General features: G+C 33.8%; 1 protein-coding gene across 1 annotated transcript; it reads right to left on the bottom strand.

The window, feature by feature from the left end:
- Positions 1–1,226: 1,226 nt before the first annotated feature.
- On the bottom strand, positions 1,227–19,404 carry LOC129227789 (delta and Notch-like epidermal growth factor-related receptor). Its single transcript, XM_054862398.1, has 6 exons — positions 19,340–19,404; positions 16,470–16,583; positions 13,923–14,036; positions 9,175–9,288; positions 6,895–7,003; positions 1,227–1,639 (listed from the first exon to the last, which is right to left on the bottom strand). Coding segments are annotated over exons 2-6 (384 nt in total). The 5' UTR covers positions 16,516–16,583; positions 19,340–19,404; the 3' UTR covers positions 1,227–1,638.
- Positions 19,405–19,980: the final 576 nt, after the last annotated feature.

Below are 19,980 nucleotides of genomic sequence, written 5' to 3'. Positions count from 1 at the left end.
TGTTTGTGAAATTCTGCAAAACTTATGAAATAAACATTCAACAGCAGGAATCCGATAATTGTTTACGTAGATCGGGGCTGTTTCCAGGCCAAGGCAAAGTGCTGTCCGCATGCTCATTTTTCCATTTCTGAACCTGCGTGTGAGTTTCGCGAAAAAAAATACTTAACCCCATGTCAATTTATGTCTAATGGCAGCAAAAAGGTTCTTAAATTGTTACTTACCAGTTTTGCACTATGGCACGGAGCAGAATCATCCTGGAAAATGACGTTTGGGACTGATCCCGGATAGTAGGAAGCAATTTCTCCTCCAAAATGCCAATATACACGTGAGTGTTTACTGTTCCTTGCACAAAGTGAAGCCCACCAACTCCTTGATCAGAAATACGTCCCCAAATTATCTGGGATACGGGATGCTTGACTGTGTGTTGAATGTTGTCGGGATGATATTTCTCTCCTTTGCGGCGCGGGTGATGCATTTTTTTTTTTACCATCACTGTACTTATAGTAACTTCCTTGATTTAATATTTAATTATTGCCAGTGATAATGAAGTTTTTTTAAAGGTTACAAATTGTCTGGATAATCCGAAGATTCGGATAAAAGACGGTCGAATAAACGTTGCACTTTTACTTTTCTTTTATTGAACGCAGCAGTAGATTATACCTTCAGACAACCATTATCATTATAAACAAATATTGTTTTTAATCAACTGAATAAAGAAAATATAACATTGAATAGAAATAATACAGTCTTGTATACTTTTCCCGTTTTCAAAACGTATACTTGCCCGTAAAAGTACGCATTTTCTCTCTAGTCGACTTAAATCTAGTGAATGTAATATTTTTCCGTCTTCCTCTACGTTTCAACACATAAAAATATTTAGTGAGCCCAAAATATGCTTCCTATAGCTGATTCTTAGCTCTCTATGTCCATCATTTCAGATTCATTTTCATTTCGATTTATTTGTGAGTGAAATTCACAACAATAAATTAGTATAATCTATAAAGAGACTCATTTTCATTAGTAGAGCTAACATTTGAAATGCTCTCGGAAAATGTCTTTTATCTAATTTGCTACCAATGAAAAATTTTATATCCAGTAACGGTACAGCACATTTATTGCTCCTAGAATAGTATATTTTCTTTATCAATACAATTTAATAGTATTTACTCAAAATTCTTCATTAGTATCCAAACCGGAATTTAAAAGCAGTTTTTTAGTTAGTTTAATAATAAATTTTATTGAAAAACATCGAAAAACGTTGGCGATAAACACAGCATTTAAATATTTTACAAATGCAATAATTTTGGCAAGTCTTTGATAAATGCTAAAATAATTTAGCCATACAAACATTATGTATGAGTGCACAACTAAATTTCATGAAACTGACATTCAATGAGTGACCAAGCCAAGTATAAATGCCTTTTAGTTATGTTAGATGTTAACCAAAAGATGGTTTGAAAGTTTATGAAAAGCATCAATGCTTGTATGTTTGTAAAACGTATGCTTCTTATGCGTTTCTGTAGAGAATGATCATGCAAAACTTTTCGCTGTCCATCTTCCGAAGAACATTCTTTGAAAACTTTTTCGTATTTTTCCGTAAAATTTCTTGATGACTCTTGGGAAGAGTTTTTACTTCAACCTGAAATAATTAAAAGTAATTTCAGTAAGAAACCACTAAATACACGCATTTATATCAAGTAAACATTGAACCAACTATTAACATAGTTCTAGGAATGTAACAACAATACTGTTACGGAACTCGGAGATCCCTGTTTCGCAACTGCTTGAGCACATCAGTCTCAAATTGCACCAACAAGGCTGCACTGTAAAAAAAATTCCGAAACGTTACTGGGTATTTCCGTGTTACGTTTCGGAATTTTAATGATTTTTATCCACTTCCTGGAAAAATCAAGTATCATCGTCAAAAAGTTTCCTGAATTGCTACAAGTTACACGAATGCAGACTTTTAACTGTTGTGAAAAATAATTTTAGCTCCCAGTTTGCAGCTTAACTGAGCGTATTTATAAAGTGTATCGTCTTCAATTTTGTCACGTCCGTGCTAATTAAGTTTCCAAAAGGAGAGAATAAGAATGGACTGCTTTGCTTCGCAAGAATTACCGTCGAGTAAAATTTTCGTTACTTACCGACAATTTTAGCTTAGCTTTGGCCGTGTTTGCAATAATGCTCTTGGAACTTCCTTGCTAAATCAGGAAGGTGCCAAGCATTACCTGACATATTATGCGTACCTATGGTTTACTCTAAAGTTCTAGCGATACGACTGACTTTAAACGGGAAGATTTCTGAATTTTTCAGGAGATTTCCAGGATAATATGAAGAAGGTTACTGACTTTAAGCGGAAAACGTTCCTGGATTTTGCAAGATAGGTTACTGGAAGAAATTGGGCATATCAGCTGCCCATTATTTTCCAGGAACGTTTCTGAATCGTTCTTACAGTGTAAGGAAGGGTGATCTCTGATTGAAACTGATATTACCTTCATATTGCTTCGAAGCTTAAATTAGCTCAACAACGAGAGTCATTTATTTTAGCCAAAGTGTAAAGGTAATCTCATACGGCGAGATCCCACTAGTCTTGACCTACCCTCATCGAGTTTCCAAAAATTGTTACCATAGATGAAGAGTAAAAGTTGTAAATAAAACGCGAAAGTAAGAATTTCCACCTCTTTCACTTGAACTATTCAGGGTTGCCAGGTGTTGAAAGGTGCCTCAAAATAAGTAATTTAACCTTATCGAATTTCCAAAACTCATGATATGTAAAAATGATTCAGTAAAAACCATGAACGTTATCCGCTTAAATTTAGTAACCTTCCTGATATTATCCTGGAAGCCTACTGAAAAATTCACAAATCTTCCAGTTTAAAGCCAGTCGTGTCTAGAGAACTTTCGAGTAAACTTATGTAGGCATACTATAATAATTTATCAAGGAAGTTAAAAGAGCATTATTTCAAACATTGCCAAAGCTAAGCCAGAATTGCAAGTAAGTAACAAGAATTTTACTCGCCTGCAATTCTTGCAAAGGACCGTAGTCCATACTAATTCGGTCCCATTGGGAGCTTAATTAGCATGGACGGGCGTACTTGAATCAAGCCGATACACTTTATAAATACGCTCAGTTAATCTGTAAACAAGGAGCTAAAAATATTTTTCAGAACAGTTAAAAGTCTGCATTCGCGCAACTTGTAGCAATTCAGGAAACTTTTTGACAATAAGACTTGATTTTTCCAGGAAGTGGATAAAAACCATCAAAATTCCGAAACGTAACACGGAAATACCCAGTAACGTTTCGGATTTTTTTTACAGTGTAAAATATGGAAATAAAACTTTTAAGTAAGGTTGCCTACCGTTTTCGGGTCCCTAATCTGGGTTGTCAGGGGCTATAAAGGGCCCAAATAGTTAAACCCTCATCGAGTTTCCAGAAATTGTTGTCACAAATGAAGAAAAAAAGTTCTCATTAAAACGCTAATGTATGGCTGTCTACCTTTTCCCTGTCCCTAATTAGGGTTGTCAGACGCTAAAAAAATTTCAAAAAATGAGTAATTTACCCTGATCGAGTTTCGAAAACTTGTTGTCTTAAATGAAAAGTAAAAACTGTAAAGAAATCGCTTAAGTAAGGTTGCTTACCTTTTCCGGGTCCCTACTCAGGGTTGTTATCGGCTAAAAGTTGCCCAAAAATAAGCAATTATCCTTATCGAGTTTCCACATAAGTTATATAAAAAATGTCGGTAAAAATATTACAAAACCGATGGTATAGGGTTGTGCCAGTAAAAATGGTTCAATCATAGGATTGTCGCTATTCGAAGTTCAAATATTGAAACAATTATTGACCTGAAAACATATGGATGCTTGTTGCCGTTTGGTTTTACCTTATGTTATGGGTTTGATCAAGTCAAATTTCAAACAAAAAAATGTCAGAATCGGGTTTTTCATTTAGGGGCTACGATGTACGAGATTAAATTAGGGGGTCCCATATGACCCAAGGTCCGTAGGTTAATCAAACCTAGATAAAAAACACTCTCGATAAAGCACCTTTCAAACAATGAAAAACATACCAAAAACCGGCTCATCCGTTACGTATCATTGGTTGAAATAAAATAAAATAGGGGCTGCGATGCCAAACACACACACACACACACACGTCGCATTTGTAATCCAATACATTTTTTGCGTCGAGGTTAAAAACTAAAGTTATATAGTTTTAAGTTAATTTTTTGCGTCGGGGTTAAAAACTAAAGTTATATAGTTTTAAGTTTATAGCTATATAGACCCTCACTATTCCCTCATTGCTTTATTTGAACTAAGTAAGCGTAATTTTCATACAAAGAAAAATAACAAAATAATTTTACTACTAAATTAACGTTAAAAAGTAGGCTAGTAAAAGAATACTAACACCAGTTTTTAAAGTATATTAAACAAGGCAAGAAATGACAAAACAAGCATTACAAAAAATTTACTTTGATGGACTTAAATTAAGATGACGTAATTATTTTTCTCAACTTCGATCTGAACGCAACTTTCTTTGTGAATGTTCGCAGCATGTTGATTTGACTTTACAAAAGTGTTGCCAGTCTTTAAGGGGGTCCGGGACACAAAAATCCTCAAATTTTGCAATTTTTTTTTTATAATTTGAAAAATTGCTTCGTTTTTTTCTGCTTAAGAGGACGTTTGAATCTTGTTTCTACCTTAAATAGAACGAAAGTTATAGTTATTTTTGTTGCATGCATCTAACGAATGTGTACATAACTTTGAAACTTTAAACGCGTTTTTCTCCATGATGCAATTTTTCCCGATTTCTTGCATTCAAACTCTTATAAGTCAGGAACCGATACAGATAAAGTAATGAAACTTGGAGCATATCTTTTTCAAGCAATTTACTTTAATTTTTATTCGGCGAATTTGAAAAAAACGTTTACTGCAAAAATTATGATTTTTTTAAAAAAAAGTATCTTCGAATTTTTCGAAATTTTTCTTCAAATATTTTTTATTTTTTATTGAATCAATATTTTTAAAATCGCCGAATAAAAATTAAAGCTTAGATATTTGTGCATACTTTTTTGAAAAAAAATTGAAAATTGACCAACAATATTTTGAGTTATAGCAATTTAAAGCAACCCCATTTTTTTGAAAAAAACTAATTAAATTTAAATAAAAAAATATTTTTTTTTCATATTTATGTTATGATTTTGCTTATTAAATAAATGATGAATCAGTTCAAAAAATTTCAAAACTCTAAAGTATATAATAAAAAAATTTTCAAAATGTGTCCCGGACCCCCTTAAACAGTTAAACAGAAAATACATTGCTGCTGTCTCACTGTTATCCTTGTCTCACTATACCCACTCTTCCCGCATACTAGCCGAATAACTATAAGCGCTTCATTTTTTTCTTTGACTATCATACGAGAGATTTAAAATCAGGAACATTCTCGGGGGCAGACAATGCTTATTGTTCTATTGCAGTTGGCACAAACCACTTTTCAAGTTTGGAAATATGTAGCAAATGGAAATATTTAATACATTTACATTTTTTAAAACAAACTTAAATGCGTTTTATTTTTTCAAGAATAAAACTATGCCCGAGCCTAATGGTTTTCTGGATCCTAAAATTTTATACTTATTGTCGGTCTCTGGTTACGATGTTTCAATGTATTTCACTGTAAAAAAATTCCGAAACGTTACTGAGTATTTTCGTGTAACGTTTCAGGATTACGATGTTTTTTATCCACTTCCTGGAAAAATCAAGTATCATTGTCAAAAAGTTTCCTGAATTGCTACAGGTGGCACGAATGCAGACTTCTCAATGTTGTGAAAAATATTTTTAGCTCCCAGTTAAAAAATCACTGAGTGTATTTATAAAGTGTGTCGGCTTCAACTCGTCTGCGGTTCTTTCACGCTGATTAAGCTCCTTAAAAGAGCAAATACACTGTTAAAAATTCAGGAAGATTTTCTGGTAATTGTTACTGTAAAATTGCATCGCCGACGCATCGCTGATTTTTACGATAATTTATACCGGAGAAATAAGCGATCCCAGCGCCAACTGGTTGCTGTGGCCTACCGAGGAAACCGTAAAATTTTACAGTAACATTTGATTTTTACGGTAATAGTTACTGGCAACATGGATGCCAGTAACAATTACCGTAAATTTTCCGGAAAATTTTTAACAGTGTAGGTACGGACGACGTTGCTTTGCAAGAATTGCAGAAGAGTACAATTCTGACTTGTCTTAGACCATGTTGTCACTCTGCTTTTGGAATCTTAATAAATCAAGAAGGTGCCGATCAATTATAGTATACCTACCTAAGTTTAGCCAAAAGTTACAGAAACAAGACCGGCTTCAATCGGGAAAATTTCTGAACTTTTCAGGAGGCTTCCGGGATGATTTCAGGAATGTTACTGATTTTCAGCGGAAAACGTTCCTAGTTTCTGCAAGGAATTTTATTGGCAGAAATTGGGCACATCAGCTGCTCATTGTTTTAAAGAAACGTTTCCGAATCGTTTTTACAGTGTTCTACGAATACGTTGAGAGCAGGGTTAGATCAATCAGTTGCAATTGTAAAAATTACTGAATTGTATTTTCCGCTTCATAGTTAACTTATTGTAACGATTAGTGTCAACTAAATTGTTTTTACTCAACCGAAAGTAAAAAATAACGATGTGATTTGACTTAATGAACTTCAGAAAGTTTAAGCTTTAATTAAGTAAAGTGCTAACAATATCAAAAGAAACAATATAAAATTGAAGAAAAATATAACTATACATTGCAATCAGATCCTAGATAATCTTACACAAAAGCTGAGATGTAAAGCATCTTGAAAATATTTTCAGTACAAAACGAAAAATTTAAAAACGATGATTTACTTCAATAAAAAAAATTACTTACTATTTTTTACGGCGAAGGATAATTATTAAAGAAGCGATGAGCAGGACTGCCGCAAACAATATAACAGCTATTATTATCCACAGGGGCTGATTTGATTGCATCATACCACCTAAAGCAGAAATAGGATATTTTAAGGAGCAAAGTCAATACGTTTATAATAAGTAAATACAGTGGAGGTAAAAAAATTGCATCACTCATGCCGCAAAGGAGAGGAATATCATCTCGACTGCATTCAACACACGGTCAAGCATCCCGTATCCCAGATGATTCGGGGATGTATTTCTGATCAAGGAGTTGGTGGGCTTCACTTTGTGCGAGGAACAGTAAACGCTCAACCGGTGTATATTGGCAGTTTGGAGGAGAAATTGCTTCCTACTATCCGGGATCACTTTACTTCAGTTCCAAACGTCGTTTTACAGGATGATTCTGCTTCGTGCCATAGGGCAAAACTGGTAAGTAACAATTTTTAAAAAACCTTTATCCTGCCATTAGACATAAACTGACATGGGTTTAAGTAATTTTTTTTTCCTTGAACTCACACGCAGGTTCAGAAATGGAAAAATGAGCATGGGGTCAGCAGTTTGCATTGGCCCGGAAACAGCCGCAATCTATATAAACAATTATCAGATTCCTGCTGTTGAATATTTATTTCATAAGTTTTGCAGAATGTCATATACATTCATCGTTAATCGGTCGACCAAAACTTCTCACATAATCCCATTGTTATCAAAATGCGAGAGTGGTGCAATTTTTTTTACAAGCACTGCAAAGATCTTTTGATTTTGCTTTTCTTCTTCAAGTAACTATTTAAACTGTACTTCTGATTTGAAGTATTGCTCGAGTTCACGTAGCGACATTTGAAGGCTATTAATAGGTAAAATCATACCTTAGCTCTCTTGAGTTTCCTGTTGTGGCCAACTTTTACCACTGTATATGTGATAAAGTTTGGCAATTAAATCCTAAACCATCCTTGAGGTTATAAGGCATGTGAGGACATTACTAGGTCATCAAGTAAGAAAAAATTTAATTGGAAGATGAAACATGTATTATGTATATGAGCAAGTAAATACTAAATACAAATAGACTCATTGAAAATTATGTAGATAAACATATAAGTACTAAATATAAATAAACTCATTGAAAATTGTTTTAAAATCTACGTATGACATGCACTTCATTAAAAATAAAATCGTGCAGTTAGGGTGTTATTGTCTTGCGCATGAATGAGAATTCATGGACACATGAGCTAGCATTAGAATTCTTAATTAGACGATAAAAATTGAATTAACCCCCCCCCCCCCCCCATCGAAAGATGTCGCCATCAATCATCTCTACTTTTAAAAATTAGACACTAGCAGAAGAGGAAAGAAGTGTTCTCTTGTCTCCTGTATCTGAGGCAGACATACAGGACTTTCGGAACCACAAATTTAGCGACCACATAACCAATACTTATCTCCACTTTTACAAATTAGACACTAAGAGAAGAGGAAAGTGGTTTTCTATAGTCTCCTGTATCTGTTGCATTTGGTCACAGACAAGAGACTTTCTTTACCACAGATTTAGCAAGCACATAACCAGTACAGGCGTCCCTCGTATAACACGGTACTTCTACAACACGGTTTTGATATTACATGATACGAAACTTGAATTTAATACTTCATGGTTTTGATATTACACGAAACGAAACTTGAATTTAATACTTCATGGTTTTGATATAACACGAATATTATCTTTAAAAAGGATGGAATTTTATTTTTGTTTAATACATTCTGTTAATGTTATAACTCTAATAAGCTTTTATTTTGTTTTTATGAAACTTGGTTTCGATACAACACGTTACACATCCCTTGATTTACTTCCATTTCTAAGTCTCGTATAACACGGTTTCGAAGTACGACGGAACACGGTTTCGATATAATACGATACATCTTAACCTCATAAAAATTAGTAAAAATGTTATTTAAAAAAAAAGTCTCGTATAACACGGTTTTGATATTACACGGAACGAATTAACCGTGTTATACGAGAAACACCTGTACTTATCTCTACTTTCACAAATTAGACACTAGCAGAAGAGGAAACAGGTTTTTCTTTAGTCCCCTAAATCTGAGTCAACTGGACAACAACACACATACAAAACTTTCGGGACCACAGATTTTGCAAGCACATAACCACCATGTCCTCAGTGTTTAACCGCCGCATGCATCGAACTCGATATTCACCGATCTCTAATCATTAGGCTCCTCCCAGTTTAAAAAAGACCAAGTGTAACAAACTTACTACTTTCACAATTAGATCCTGACCAACCGTCGTCACACAAACATCGAGGAATGCGTCGAACTGAATCCCACACACAGACTCCATTCCTGTTACAATTTTTACCATAACAAGGATCTAAAACATAAGTGAATATGAATCAAAAACTTAAAATGCTACTTAAAACATGAAATTCTAACTACAGTTTTTATCATAACAAGAATCTAAAACATAAGAGAATATTAATCAAAATTTTAAAATGATATTTAAAACATAAAATAGCCTTTCAAGACACACTACGACTACTAACAAATGACCTTAGAAACGGACAAAATATGTAAGAGCTTCAGAAGTTAATTTTCACAGAAATTAGAAAAGAAAATGCACAATCCGGTTTGAAGTCTCTTTCGCTACGCTCTTTCTGCATTGCCAGTGGAAAGGCCCTAAAAACCTGTGAACTCTCTAAAGAGCCTTTAGTATATCCAGACCCGGCTCTTGGGGTAGACGATCTGGGCTACCGCCTAAGGCGGCAGATTTTAGGAGGGGGAAATGTATGGCTGACAAAGTGTAAGGAGGCAAAAAAAAAATGTAAAGCTCAAATTTCTTATTTAGGTTTTTTTTCCCCTTCGCAGCTCAAATTGCTGCAATACGTAAGAGTATGCTCGATGATTTAAAAATAATCTATACATTATTAATCCATGAGGGCGGCATTTGTTAACATCACCTGGGGCGGCAAAACTTATAACAGAACAAGCCAGAAAAATGACAAACCTGTAAATTTTGATGTATTTCTTTTTCATGTGAGATCTTTTTACAAGTTTGTCTGTTTACAGGTTTGTCCTTTTGCTTACTTGCACTAATTTACTGAAAGCTCTTGGGGGGGGGGGCTTCCCATTTGTAATGTAGATTCTACAAAGATATTTTTGATTCAGTTAAAAGTTCATCAAAGCACTGCACTCAATTTGAAAATGACTCAATTCAACCATAAAGACTCATTTTAACTAAAAATTTGGTTACTTTTAAGCGTACACTGTAAAAGCAATTTTGAAACGTTCCTGGAAAAATGTGAGCAGTTGATGTGCCTACTTTCTGAAAGTATCTACTTTCTGACATATTTTGCAAAAATCAGAAATGTTTTGCGCTAAAACTCAGTAATTTTCCCGGTTTAATCCAGTCGTGTCTTTAGAACGTTCGGAAAAAACTAATGTCGGTGTAATAAGTGTAAGTTTCGCTTGGTCCTTTCCTGCTTTGCCCAATAAGCGTCAAAAGCAATATTGCAGTCATAGTCAATCTAAGACAGATTTGCATGTTGATACCATGAATATAAATCGTCTGCAATTCTTGCGAAGCTACAGAATTCAGAGACTTATTCGCTCTTATTGGGAGCTTAAGCAATCTGTACCGACCATAATTGAGCTGAAGCCAATAATACAGTTACTAACCCTCTAATAAGAACATCCCTTTTTGATTTTTTTACTGTTAAAACTATAACTTCTTATAATTTTAGCTAAAAGTTGACTTGAATTTTAGACATAAGTGTGACTTTTTACACCAGGCCTTCAGCAAATAGTAATTGCCAAAAAACTAGCCTCCAGTTCATTCTTTTCTTATCAGTAGCTGAGTTTGGTCCCCTTATCTACTTTTTGGTAGCAGTTTGAAAGGATTTCGGGCATTTGTGCTCCACTAAAACACGTTTAGTCAGTTACTGGGGTCATAAAGTGATCCCGCGAATCCTGCCGTTTGTTTCACAAACCGACTATTTTGAATGGCCACTGCGGTTATTTTGTTTATTTCCCTTCAATATTGAAGTTATTTCATGTAATTAATAATGCCAATATCAAACAAGAAAGAAATTGGTCATTTTCGAACAATTTTTGCTCAAACTGAATCCAGTAATTGTTTTATCAATGAATAATATAAAGCTAAAGATGTTTTAGAAGAGAAATTCTCTGATCAGGAAAATTTCAGCGAATATGATATACAGAGTTGAAAAAGGATGCAGATTCTTTAAATAAAGTGAATGTATCTGGTTTTTTTTCATGCAAAATTTATACTAATATTATAAAGAGAGAAATTGGATTTTTGTATGTTTATGTGTTCGAGGTATTTTCTGGAACCACTGCATCTATTTGAAAAATTCTTTCATTATATGAAAGGTGCATTCTTACTGAGTGACATAGGCTATAAATTATGCCTATATGTATTTATACTAACTTTTTAAACTAACAGTTTGTCTTCGCTACTAGTTTATATTTCGTACTGTTTTACTCTTTTGTACGCAAGAGGGGCTTAAAATTTAAAGCTGCAAGTATAGCATTCTAACTAGCCTTTCACATTGCTAACCATTTAGGAATGTTAATGCTTCAAAATATATTTGAACGAATAATAACCGAGATTTGCTCTGGGCAAATTAGTTTTAGAATCCAAGTAGTGCAGATAGACGATATTAATCTGTGTTTTTAAAAAATATAATTTTGCATGCATTTCGGGCTATCCTTAAGGTTTTTTATTTATTCAAAAATCGAAATGAAAAACATCTGCTAAGGAAATCACTTAAGTACATTTAGTTTATAAAATTCTCAACACAAAGAGTTACTGCACATAAGTATACCGTATATTCAAATTTTGGAGTTGAAACAATGACGAACAAAGAATATTCGGTAGGAAAGAAATTGACGAAGGGGAAAAAATAAGTAAAAATTATTTGGAGAAATATTCTTCATGATGACCGTATTTAAGCATTTAAAGCCATATAATTAAATAATATAGCTCACATATATATTATCGGAAAATATCAAAAAGAAATAGCCAAAAAAAAAAAAGATAGAGGCATGTAAAAAAAAGCAAGCTTTTCGAAGAACCTTTCTATGTAATCATAGAAGCCTATATCCTTGCCTACCTAGAAGCGTATATCTGTTCATTTCAACTAGGTAACTATTCCAATCACTCAATGAAAATTTTGAATACTTCTGACCCATTTGTGTCAAAATTACTTAAAAGTGGAACTTTTGAGTCCCAAAATGGGTAGAGCAAATTAGGCGACTCTATGATTGGCAGTTTACCAAGCTTTGGGAGACAATTTTTAACCTAGTAAAAGGATGTCGACGGGATAATACGTAAGTACTCATGAAATTTTGAAAATTGAGGGTTTCAGATATAAATAAATCTATGGACACTTATGCACTGTAAACAAATTCCAAAATGTTACTGAGTATTTCGGCGTAACGTTTCGGGATTTCAATAGTTTTTAACAACATCTTGGAAATATCAAGTATCATTATCAAAAGGTTTCTTGAATTGTTACAAGTTGCACGAATGCAGATTTCTCTCTATTATAAAAAATATTTTTAGCTCCCAATTAAAAAATTAACTGTGAGTATTTATGAAGTGTATCGGCTTCAGTTCGTTAATGGCTCGTCAGGGGTCCAGACTGATTAAGCTTCGAAGGGGAGCGAATAAGTCTTCGGACTACGTAGCTTAGCAAGAACTGCATTCAAATAAGACGTTTGATTATTACTTGCAATTCTGGCGTAGCTTTAGCCATGTTTGCAATGCTGCTTTTGGAACTGTCTTGATAAACCAGGAAGGTGCCAAACTGTTATATTGTCTCTACTCAAGAGTATTCTGAAGGTCCTGGGACACAACTGGCTTTAAACGAGAAGATTTCTGGATTTTTCAGGATAATTTTAGGAAGGTTACTGAATTTTAGTAGAAAATAGTTTTGATTTTTACGAGATATGTTACTGTCAGAAGTTGGGCATATCAGCTGCCTATTATTTTCCAGAAACGTTTCTGAATCGTTTTTACAGTGTGTGAAAAAGTATTGTAAAGCAGACCATCATCTTACCTGAGAGAAGAGAAGCAATTGAAAATGCAATTGTTTTTTCTTGCAACTGAGACATAATGGGGTAATGCTTAATTTAAACTGGTCTGGTTTGATCATTATAAAAGCTAGTTAAAGACACAGTAATACACTTTTAAAAAAAAACTTCCGAAACGTTCCTTTAAAATAATGGGCAGCTGATGTGCTAATTTCTGCCATAAACATGTCAGGCAAAAACCAGGAAAATTTGCTACTAAAAGTTCGTAACTTTTCTGAAATTTACCTGGAATCTTTATGAATAATTCAGAACTTTCCCATTCAAAATCAGTCCCATTTCTTAAATTAATTAGGAATATTCAGTGAAATTTTCTATGTGTATATATTAATAGCACCTAAAGCAAGTATGGCCGAAACTTAGACGGAAAGGCCATCTGGAAATTGCGTTTCACCCTTGATTCGAGCTTAGTCAAACCGGAGTGGTCGTAACTAAGCTGAAAGAGAAAGACCTGATAAAGAAAACTAGAATATTTTTACATTTTGAAAGATAACATTCACTGCAGAGTAAAATTGGTATTCATGAAACTTATATCGATTCACAAAACCTTTTCGCAAAAAAAAAAAATATTTTTCAAAGGAAACGGATTTAAACCCTCGAAATCCTAGAATATTATCCAACAGCAGGCAGTGACGTTTTGGTTTTTTTTTTTTTTTTTTTTTTTTACAGTGTAGTACCATGCTGCGTAAGCGCTTGAAATTGTGAGTTTAGTAATTGTAAAACGAACTGTTCCACATTTAGAAATCTAACCATTAATGATAAAACTCTTTTACACACTGCTCTAATTTTCGGACTTATTTATAAAATTTAACAAAATCAATTTTGAAAAAAAAAACAATAGAGATTTACAACATGGAAAGAAATTTGTGTAATGTAAGAACTTTTTATACGTACGAACATCACAATGATCCCCTGTCCACCCATCAATGCACGAGCAGATCGGTTCATTGTAGAAGGAATCCCAGTGGCAACTGCCATGGCCACTGCAGTTCTTGCTTTGACATGGATCTGAGATTCAAGTTCGAGAAAATAGCTTCAGACAATGTGAATAAAATGCATAGCATATAATATGTTAAGGGTGCAGAATACGAGTATTGTTGGAGTTTGACTAGTTGAATTTCTGGAATTTCGGACATAACGTTCAAATCCAAAACGTCCAACGGACATAATGTCAGAGGGACAGAATGTCCGACGGACATAAAGTCCAGTGGACATTCTGAGAGACTTCTTCTTTAGCAGTACTAGAGCATGGTGCAGGCCAAGGCTTTCTCTGTCTGCCTCTTCCAGGCGGTATAACTTTCTACTGGGTTTCTCCAGCTATTTATTCCTAATATCTTTAAATATCTTTCTACACTGCCTAACCACCTTGTAGCTGGTCTCACTCTTCTCCTAGTACCCTCAATCTTTTCTGAGAGACTTACTGAATATAAAACAATTCCGTTTGTTAAAAAAAAGGAAGATGTTTTTCTTTTTCAACCCAAATAATAATGAGGTCATACAAGGTTAAGCATCAAGTAACCAGAAGCACACTACATACAATTTGTTTTTTTCCTTGGCAGAAACAGAGAGACAGCCATTTTTGCTCATCATGCTTTAGTTTTGCATTTGGAGTCAAATGCTAATGTTTTTTTAGTTAATTGATATACTTAGTTGAAGGGTTAAATTTAAATTTTTAGGAAGCTTGTAGCTTTTGATGTAGGGGAAGGTTGCTGTCAATGAACCGGTTCCATGACTAGACCGCGAAGATATTTCCCGTATCAGAGTTAGTGCTGACGCGTAATCAGTTTTAGTATCTTCCTTTGTCTGAAAATAGTCTACTGCAGAGTCGTCAAGAAGCTAAAATTATTTAATCATATTGTTAATAGGTCAGAAAATATTTTTACCGTTATCTTTTTAATTATTGAGATTTTCATTAAGTTATAACATGCTTTGAATATCACTATTAAAGGCATGTTATAACTAAATTCAAAATATGATTAGTGAACCATATTTTGAAACTAGGCAAGAAGTTTTTGGAATTACTTTCGAAAAATTGGGGGAATTGACTTTTCAAGAGGCTGAGTAAAACACACACCCACATATTTAATTAAGACAAAAAATTTGTCAATACTATATTCTTTGGTAGTTTGAGCTTCTGGTTTCAGTAATAAAATGATCAAAAATGTTCTCTGACATTTTAGAGAGCAAGTACAATCTTGCGTCAAACGAAAATTTTCAAAATCGATCTAACAAAATTCTCAACAGTTCAAAAGAGGTTGAAAGGACATTAGCTAAGAACAGTGTTGTACAGGTTGGGAAAATATCAAGCGGTGAACGAGGTGTGATGACAACAGCTGTATGTTGTGTGAGTGCTGGGGCTTTTTGTTTTATGTTCCTCTTATGTGAAAATAAAACATTTTAGAAAATGAATCTATTTTTCTATAACTTATTGTTACTTATAGTGTTTATTAATCACCTGTTATAAATATTTGTAAGCTACGCATTGATTTTTTAAAATGAGAATGTTGTCCACCGATGAAAACTCGATGGTTCATCCATAGCAACTGGTAGCTATGAATGGACCACATGCTGAAATATTAATTTTTAATGTTCATTCTTTATTGTGTATATTTATCATGAAAGTGAATATTATTGTTAAAAGAGAAATATACTGAGAAATTGTTCCTATAATTAACGTGTAATTTGAGTTGGATTTCCTTTCTAAAAGAATCGAAAACTGTTATGTGATTCATTGACGGCAACCTTTCCCTAGTTGACAGAATGTTTTACATTTTTAAGAAAGCTTTTAATGTTATATAATAAGATGATCAATTAAGTTGGAAATATTTTTTAACTTTTAATGAAAACTTCAAATCTTGCTTAATGTCTCGTTTCATTTGATTGGCTTACGTTTGACATTAATAACTTTCTCCTTTTATCTATGTTTTCATACCTAATATACATGATGTTGTGCTTTTATCTTTGACTTGCTTCATTCAATTAGTAGATAGGAGATTGTATTTTTATTACATTCCTTAGTACTAGTAAAATTACAACTAGACTTATTTGGCAATATGCAACAACTAAGCACCAAAAGGGAAAAAAAGGCATTTCTCGAAAGGTCCACTAAAATATAAAGAAAAAAAATTGAACTCACCAAATAATGAATCAGCATGCAACCTCCTCTAAATACATTTACTCAGAAAAAATATCACATGTACGCCAATTCAAAAAGATAAAAATACTCTAAACATTCACTAAAACGATAAACTAATGTATGGAATTGCTAAATACGATAACTGTTACAATGAAGTTTTGAGCAGAGCATTAAATAAAAGGTTCGACATAGACTTGTTGATAGTGGACAAACTAGAATATCATTATTTCCCAAAATCTATAAATCCATTATCGCAAAATAACCCTATTTTTAGGCTACAGCCGTTCTTTAAAAAGGATACTTACGAATGTTGCAGTCAACACCCTTCCACCCTTCCAAACAAACACACATTGGTTCTTTGTGATCATAATCCCATTGACACGCACCATGCCCGCTACAGTTACTTGCCTTACATGGATCTGTAAAGAGTAGAAGATACAAATAAATCTTTATTTCTTGTGAAATATACTGAAAACCTTACAACAACATTGGGGAAAAATAGTTTAGGATGTCGAAATTTTTGTGTTTTTCGTGAATTTTTCCAACAGGAAAGAAATTATTAGAATTGCTTTAAACTTGGAAGATATTTTATTCATCTTTTGAAGTATACTTTGTAATTTTTTTAAGTCATTTGTAAGAGAAATAGTGGTGATAAATCCGTGGACGGTCGCCATCAGAACTTGTTGCTGATAGGCAATTCCGAAACCACAATTTTTATCTGTAATCATTACAATTTTTCTTTCTCGTAAACAACAAAGTTGGTCGTTGGTAAGTGGACTGTATTAATTAAAAGGAAAAATAGCTGAGGCTGACACAATCTAAATTTTACTTAATTATTGGTTGTACTTTTACTTTGTTATACATCATGTCGCCGCAGTGTTACAATTTCTCCCCGCACAACCTAGATACCACAATATAAAACTGCAAGCACAGGGGCATTGCCACAGGAAAATTATAAATAATATAGAAATTTTCATATGCGCAGTTAAATACAAACATATTTCCTCAAAATATGAACCTAATTGTGTTCAAAAAAGTTGAAAATTGCATGATGTTTAAGACGCTTGATTACAACGTCATGTTTTTCTACCATTTTTTTTTTCACATTTCTTGCATTAAAAAAAATATTTTTACTACTAATATTGTCCCGGAGTTTAGTTCATATAAAGTATAATTGAATAAAGTATATTCATCCAAATTTTTAGAACGATTGGTCAATAATTCTTTGAGCCAGAATGCCCACCAGTTGAAGAAAAGTTGTATCGAGAAAAACGCGTTTGAAAAAAAAAAAAAACTACTGTAAACGTTTTTATGTCTCCACAGTTACTTAAGTGCTCATAGCCTAAGAATTAATCAAAATTGTTCACTGAAATTCTGGCAACATATTCTTGAATAGTTTTGCTAACATTTTATGACGTAATAAAAGGGGATTTTTTGATTCGTCTAAACTAGTTTCTCCCCTTTAAGGCCTCATTAAAGCAACTTAGTTGAATCAACTTCCGAACGGACGGCTATCGGAATGTGCAACCAGGTAAAAATGTGAAGGAATCGTCCGGCATCCTCAGAAATACTCCTTGAACATAATAGGTTGCTGATTTGACCAATTTCCGCCAATAACATATCCTGCTTTTTTCCCGCTACATGTCAGTAACTTTTCTCAAATTATCCTTGAAACTTCTTTTTTCTTTAACCCCCATCCCCAGGGGGTAACCAGGTAAAAAAGTGAAGGAATCGCCCGGCATCCTCAGAAATACTCCTGGAACATAATGGGTTGCTGATTTGACCAATTTCCGCCAATAACATATCCTGCTTTTTTCCCGCTACATGTCAGTAACTTTTCTCAAATTATCCATGAAACTTCTTTTTTCTTTAACCCCCATCTCCAGGGGGTAACCAGGTAAAAAAGTGGAGGAATCGCCCGGCATCCTCAGAAATGCTGCTGGAACATAATGGGTTGCTGATGTGACCAATTTCCGCCAGTAACATATCCTGCTTTTTTCCGCTGCATGTCAGTAACTTTTCTCAAATTATCCTTGAAACTTCTTTTTTCTTTCTCTCCGCCCCCCCCCCCCCCTTCAGTAAACGCCAGACATGTCTCGAAAATTTACCAGAAAGTTAATGCAGGATTAATGTACTTGATTAAAATCTTCCTGATTTCTCTACAAAGCACCAGAGGCACTAATGCAACCACGGCAAAAGCTAAGACATAATTGCAAGTACGACCTAATCATCTCCCTTGCCGGCAATTCTTGACTTGCACAGCTATCTAGTGACTTATTCACTCTCATTGGTAACCGAGTCAATCTGGAAAGGGGCCGTAGTCACAACAGCTTAGTAAATATTTAAACTGATAGCTAAAAATATTTTTCACAACAATGAAAAATATGCATTTACTGCAACTTATAGCAATTCAGGAAACTTTTTTCAAAAATACTTGGATTTACAGGAAATGGATGAAAACCTGTGACATCATGAAACCTTGCACTGAAACAATCAGCAAAGTTTTAAATTTGTTTTGAAGTGTATCTTTCTCTTTCCGATTAGTTGAACCAACTTTTTACTTGATTAAGCCCATCGGGATATTACCAAGCGTTTGCTCTACTCACGGGTAAACTAGTTGAGTCAACTGGTTTAGTTTTTAATAGCATTGTGGAACAGCAGCTCGTATAAATTCGGCTTATTAGAAGAATCGTCAACCATGGTTTTGGTTTTTGATGTATGGGTACAGGGAAATGTAGGCGATGTCTTCGGCGTCTAAAAATAAGGTATGTATGTGTGAGTGCGAAAAGTTGAATACTTACTTTTTTGTAAAGAAAAATATTTAAAAACAACGATTTTTAGTAGACAATACAGTGAAAATTGTTAGACAAGTGATGCATAAAAATACAGTAAATGCTTATACTTAAAGAGACGCTTAATACAAAAATTAAACTGAACATATTTCAGGAGAAGTAAATCTCTCGGAAAAACAGTACTGGAACAATATTTTGAGATTTTGTTACTACCGTTTAGTAATTTTATAAAAATAAAGGATAATTGCATGTCAGTTAAAGATTAGACGTATTAACCAAATTCATATATTAAGAGGTGCAGTTTTAAAATCCAAAATTAGCGCTTGTATTTCATTAGAACACTTCTACTCCCTGATTGACAGTAACTGAGTAAAGAACGTTACCGAATTGACATTTTGTGCCTGTCCATCCGTCTTTGCATGTGCATTTAGCAAATCCTGTCGTAGAATTCCAAGAGCATTCACCATATTTTCCGCAGTCTAGATGAGTACAAGGATCTGCAATGAAAATATAATTACTGGAGGATCTTATTTATTCATTTTATTATTAATTCATTAATTAATTTATTTATTTATACATTTATTTATTTTGATTTATTTATTAGTTACGATTCGAGTTTGTTTAACAGGTATTATCTTCTTAGGAACCGCCTGATTCTCGGCCAGCTTGAATTAGCTTCGCTATCGTTTATCAAATTCGGTCACGTGACGAATTTGATAAGTGGTTGGTGAATCGGATGTTGTTTTATCCACCTGAGTGGTTAAAAACGACAGGGGAAGAAGTTTGACTGGTAAACGAGCATGTGATATGTGTGTATCCTTATATATTATTTCTGTAGCCTGTTTTTGGTTTCTACGCCAGATTTTCCTCAATTCTTGATCGATTTCTTTAATTTACACCATATTTTAAAGCTTATGGTGCGGGCTACTGACGAAAAATAGACCCACGGTCTAAAAATTGTTTTTTTCAGCCGAAAAACCTGTTTTAAAGAACCAGAATGACGTTTTCGGTTAAACTTATAACT

Source organism: Uloborus diversus, chromosome 8 (assembly GCF_026930045.1).
Source record: "Uloborus diversus isolate 005 chromosome 8, Udiv.v.3.1, whole genome shotgun sequence".
NCBI classification, from domain to species: domain Eukaryota; kingdom Metazoa; phylum Arthropoda; class Arachnida; order Araneae; family Uloboridae; genus Uloborus; species Uloborus diversus.
Note: the sequence above shows the minus strand (reverse complement) of the source record. Positions and strands in the feature narration are given on the sequence as shown.

Excerpts from the sequence above, each read along its gene's own strand:
- LOC129227789 (XM_054862398.1), bottom strand. The coding sequence starts at position 16,515 with ATGTGTGTTTGTTTGGAAGGGTGGAAGGGTGTTGACTGCAACATTC. Across the intron at positions 14,037-16,469 it reads GGGTGTTGACTGCAACATTC|ATCCATGTCAAAGCAAGAAC; the intron begins GTAAGTATCCTT and ends CTTGAATCTCAG. Across the intron at positions 7,004-9,174 it reads AGGATCTAATTGTGAAAGTA|GTGGTATGATGCAATCAAAT; the intron begins GTAAGTTTGTTA and ends TTTCTGCTTTAG.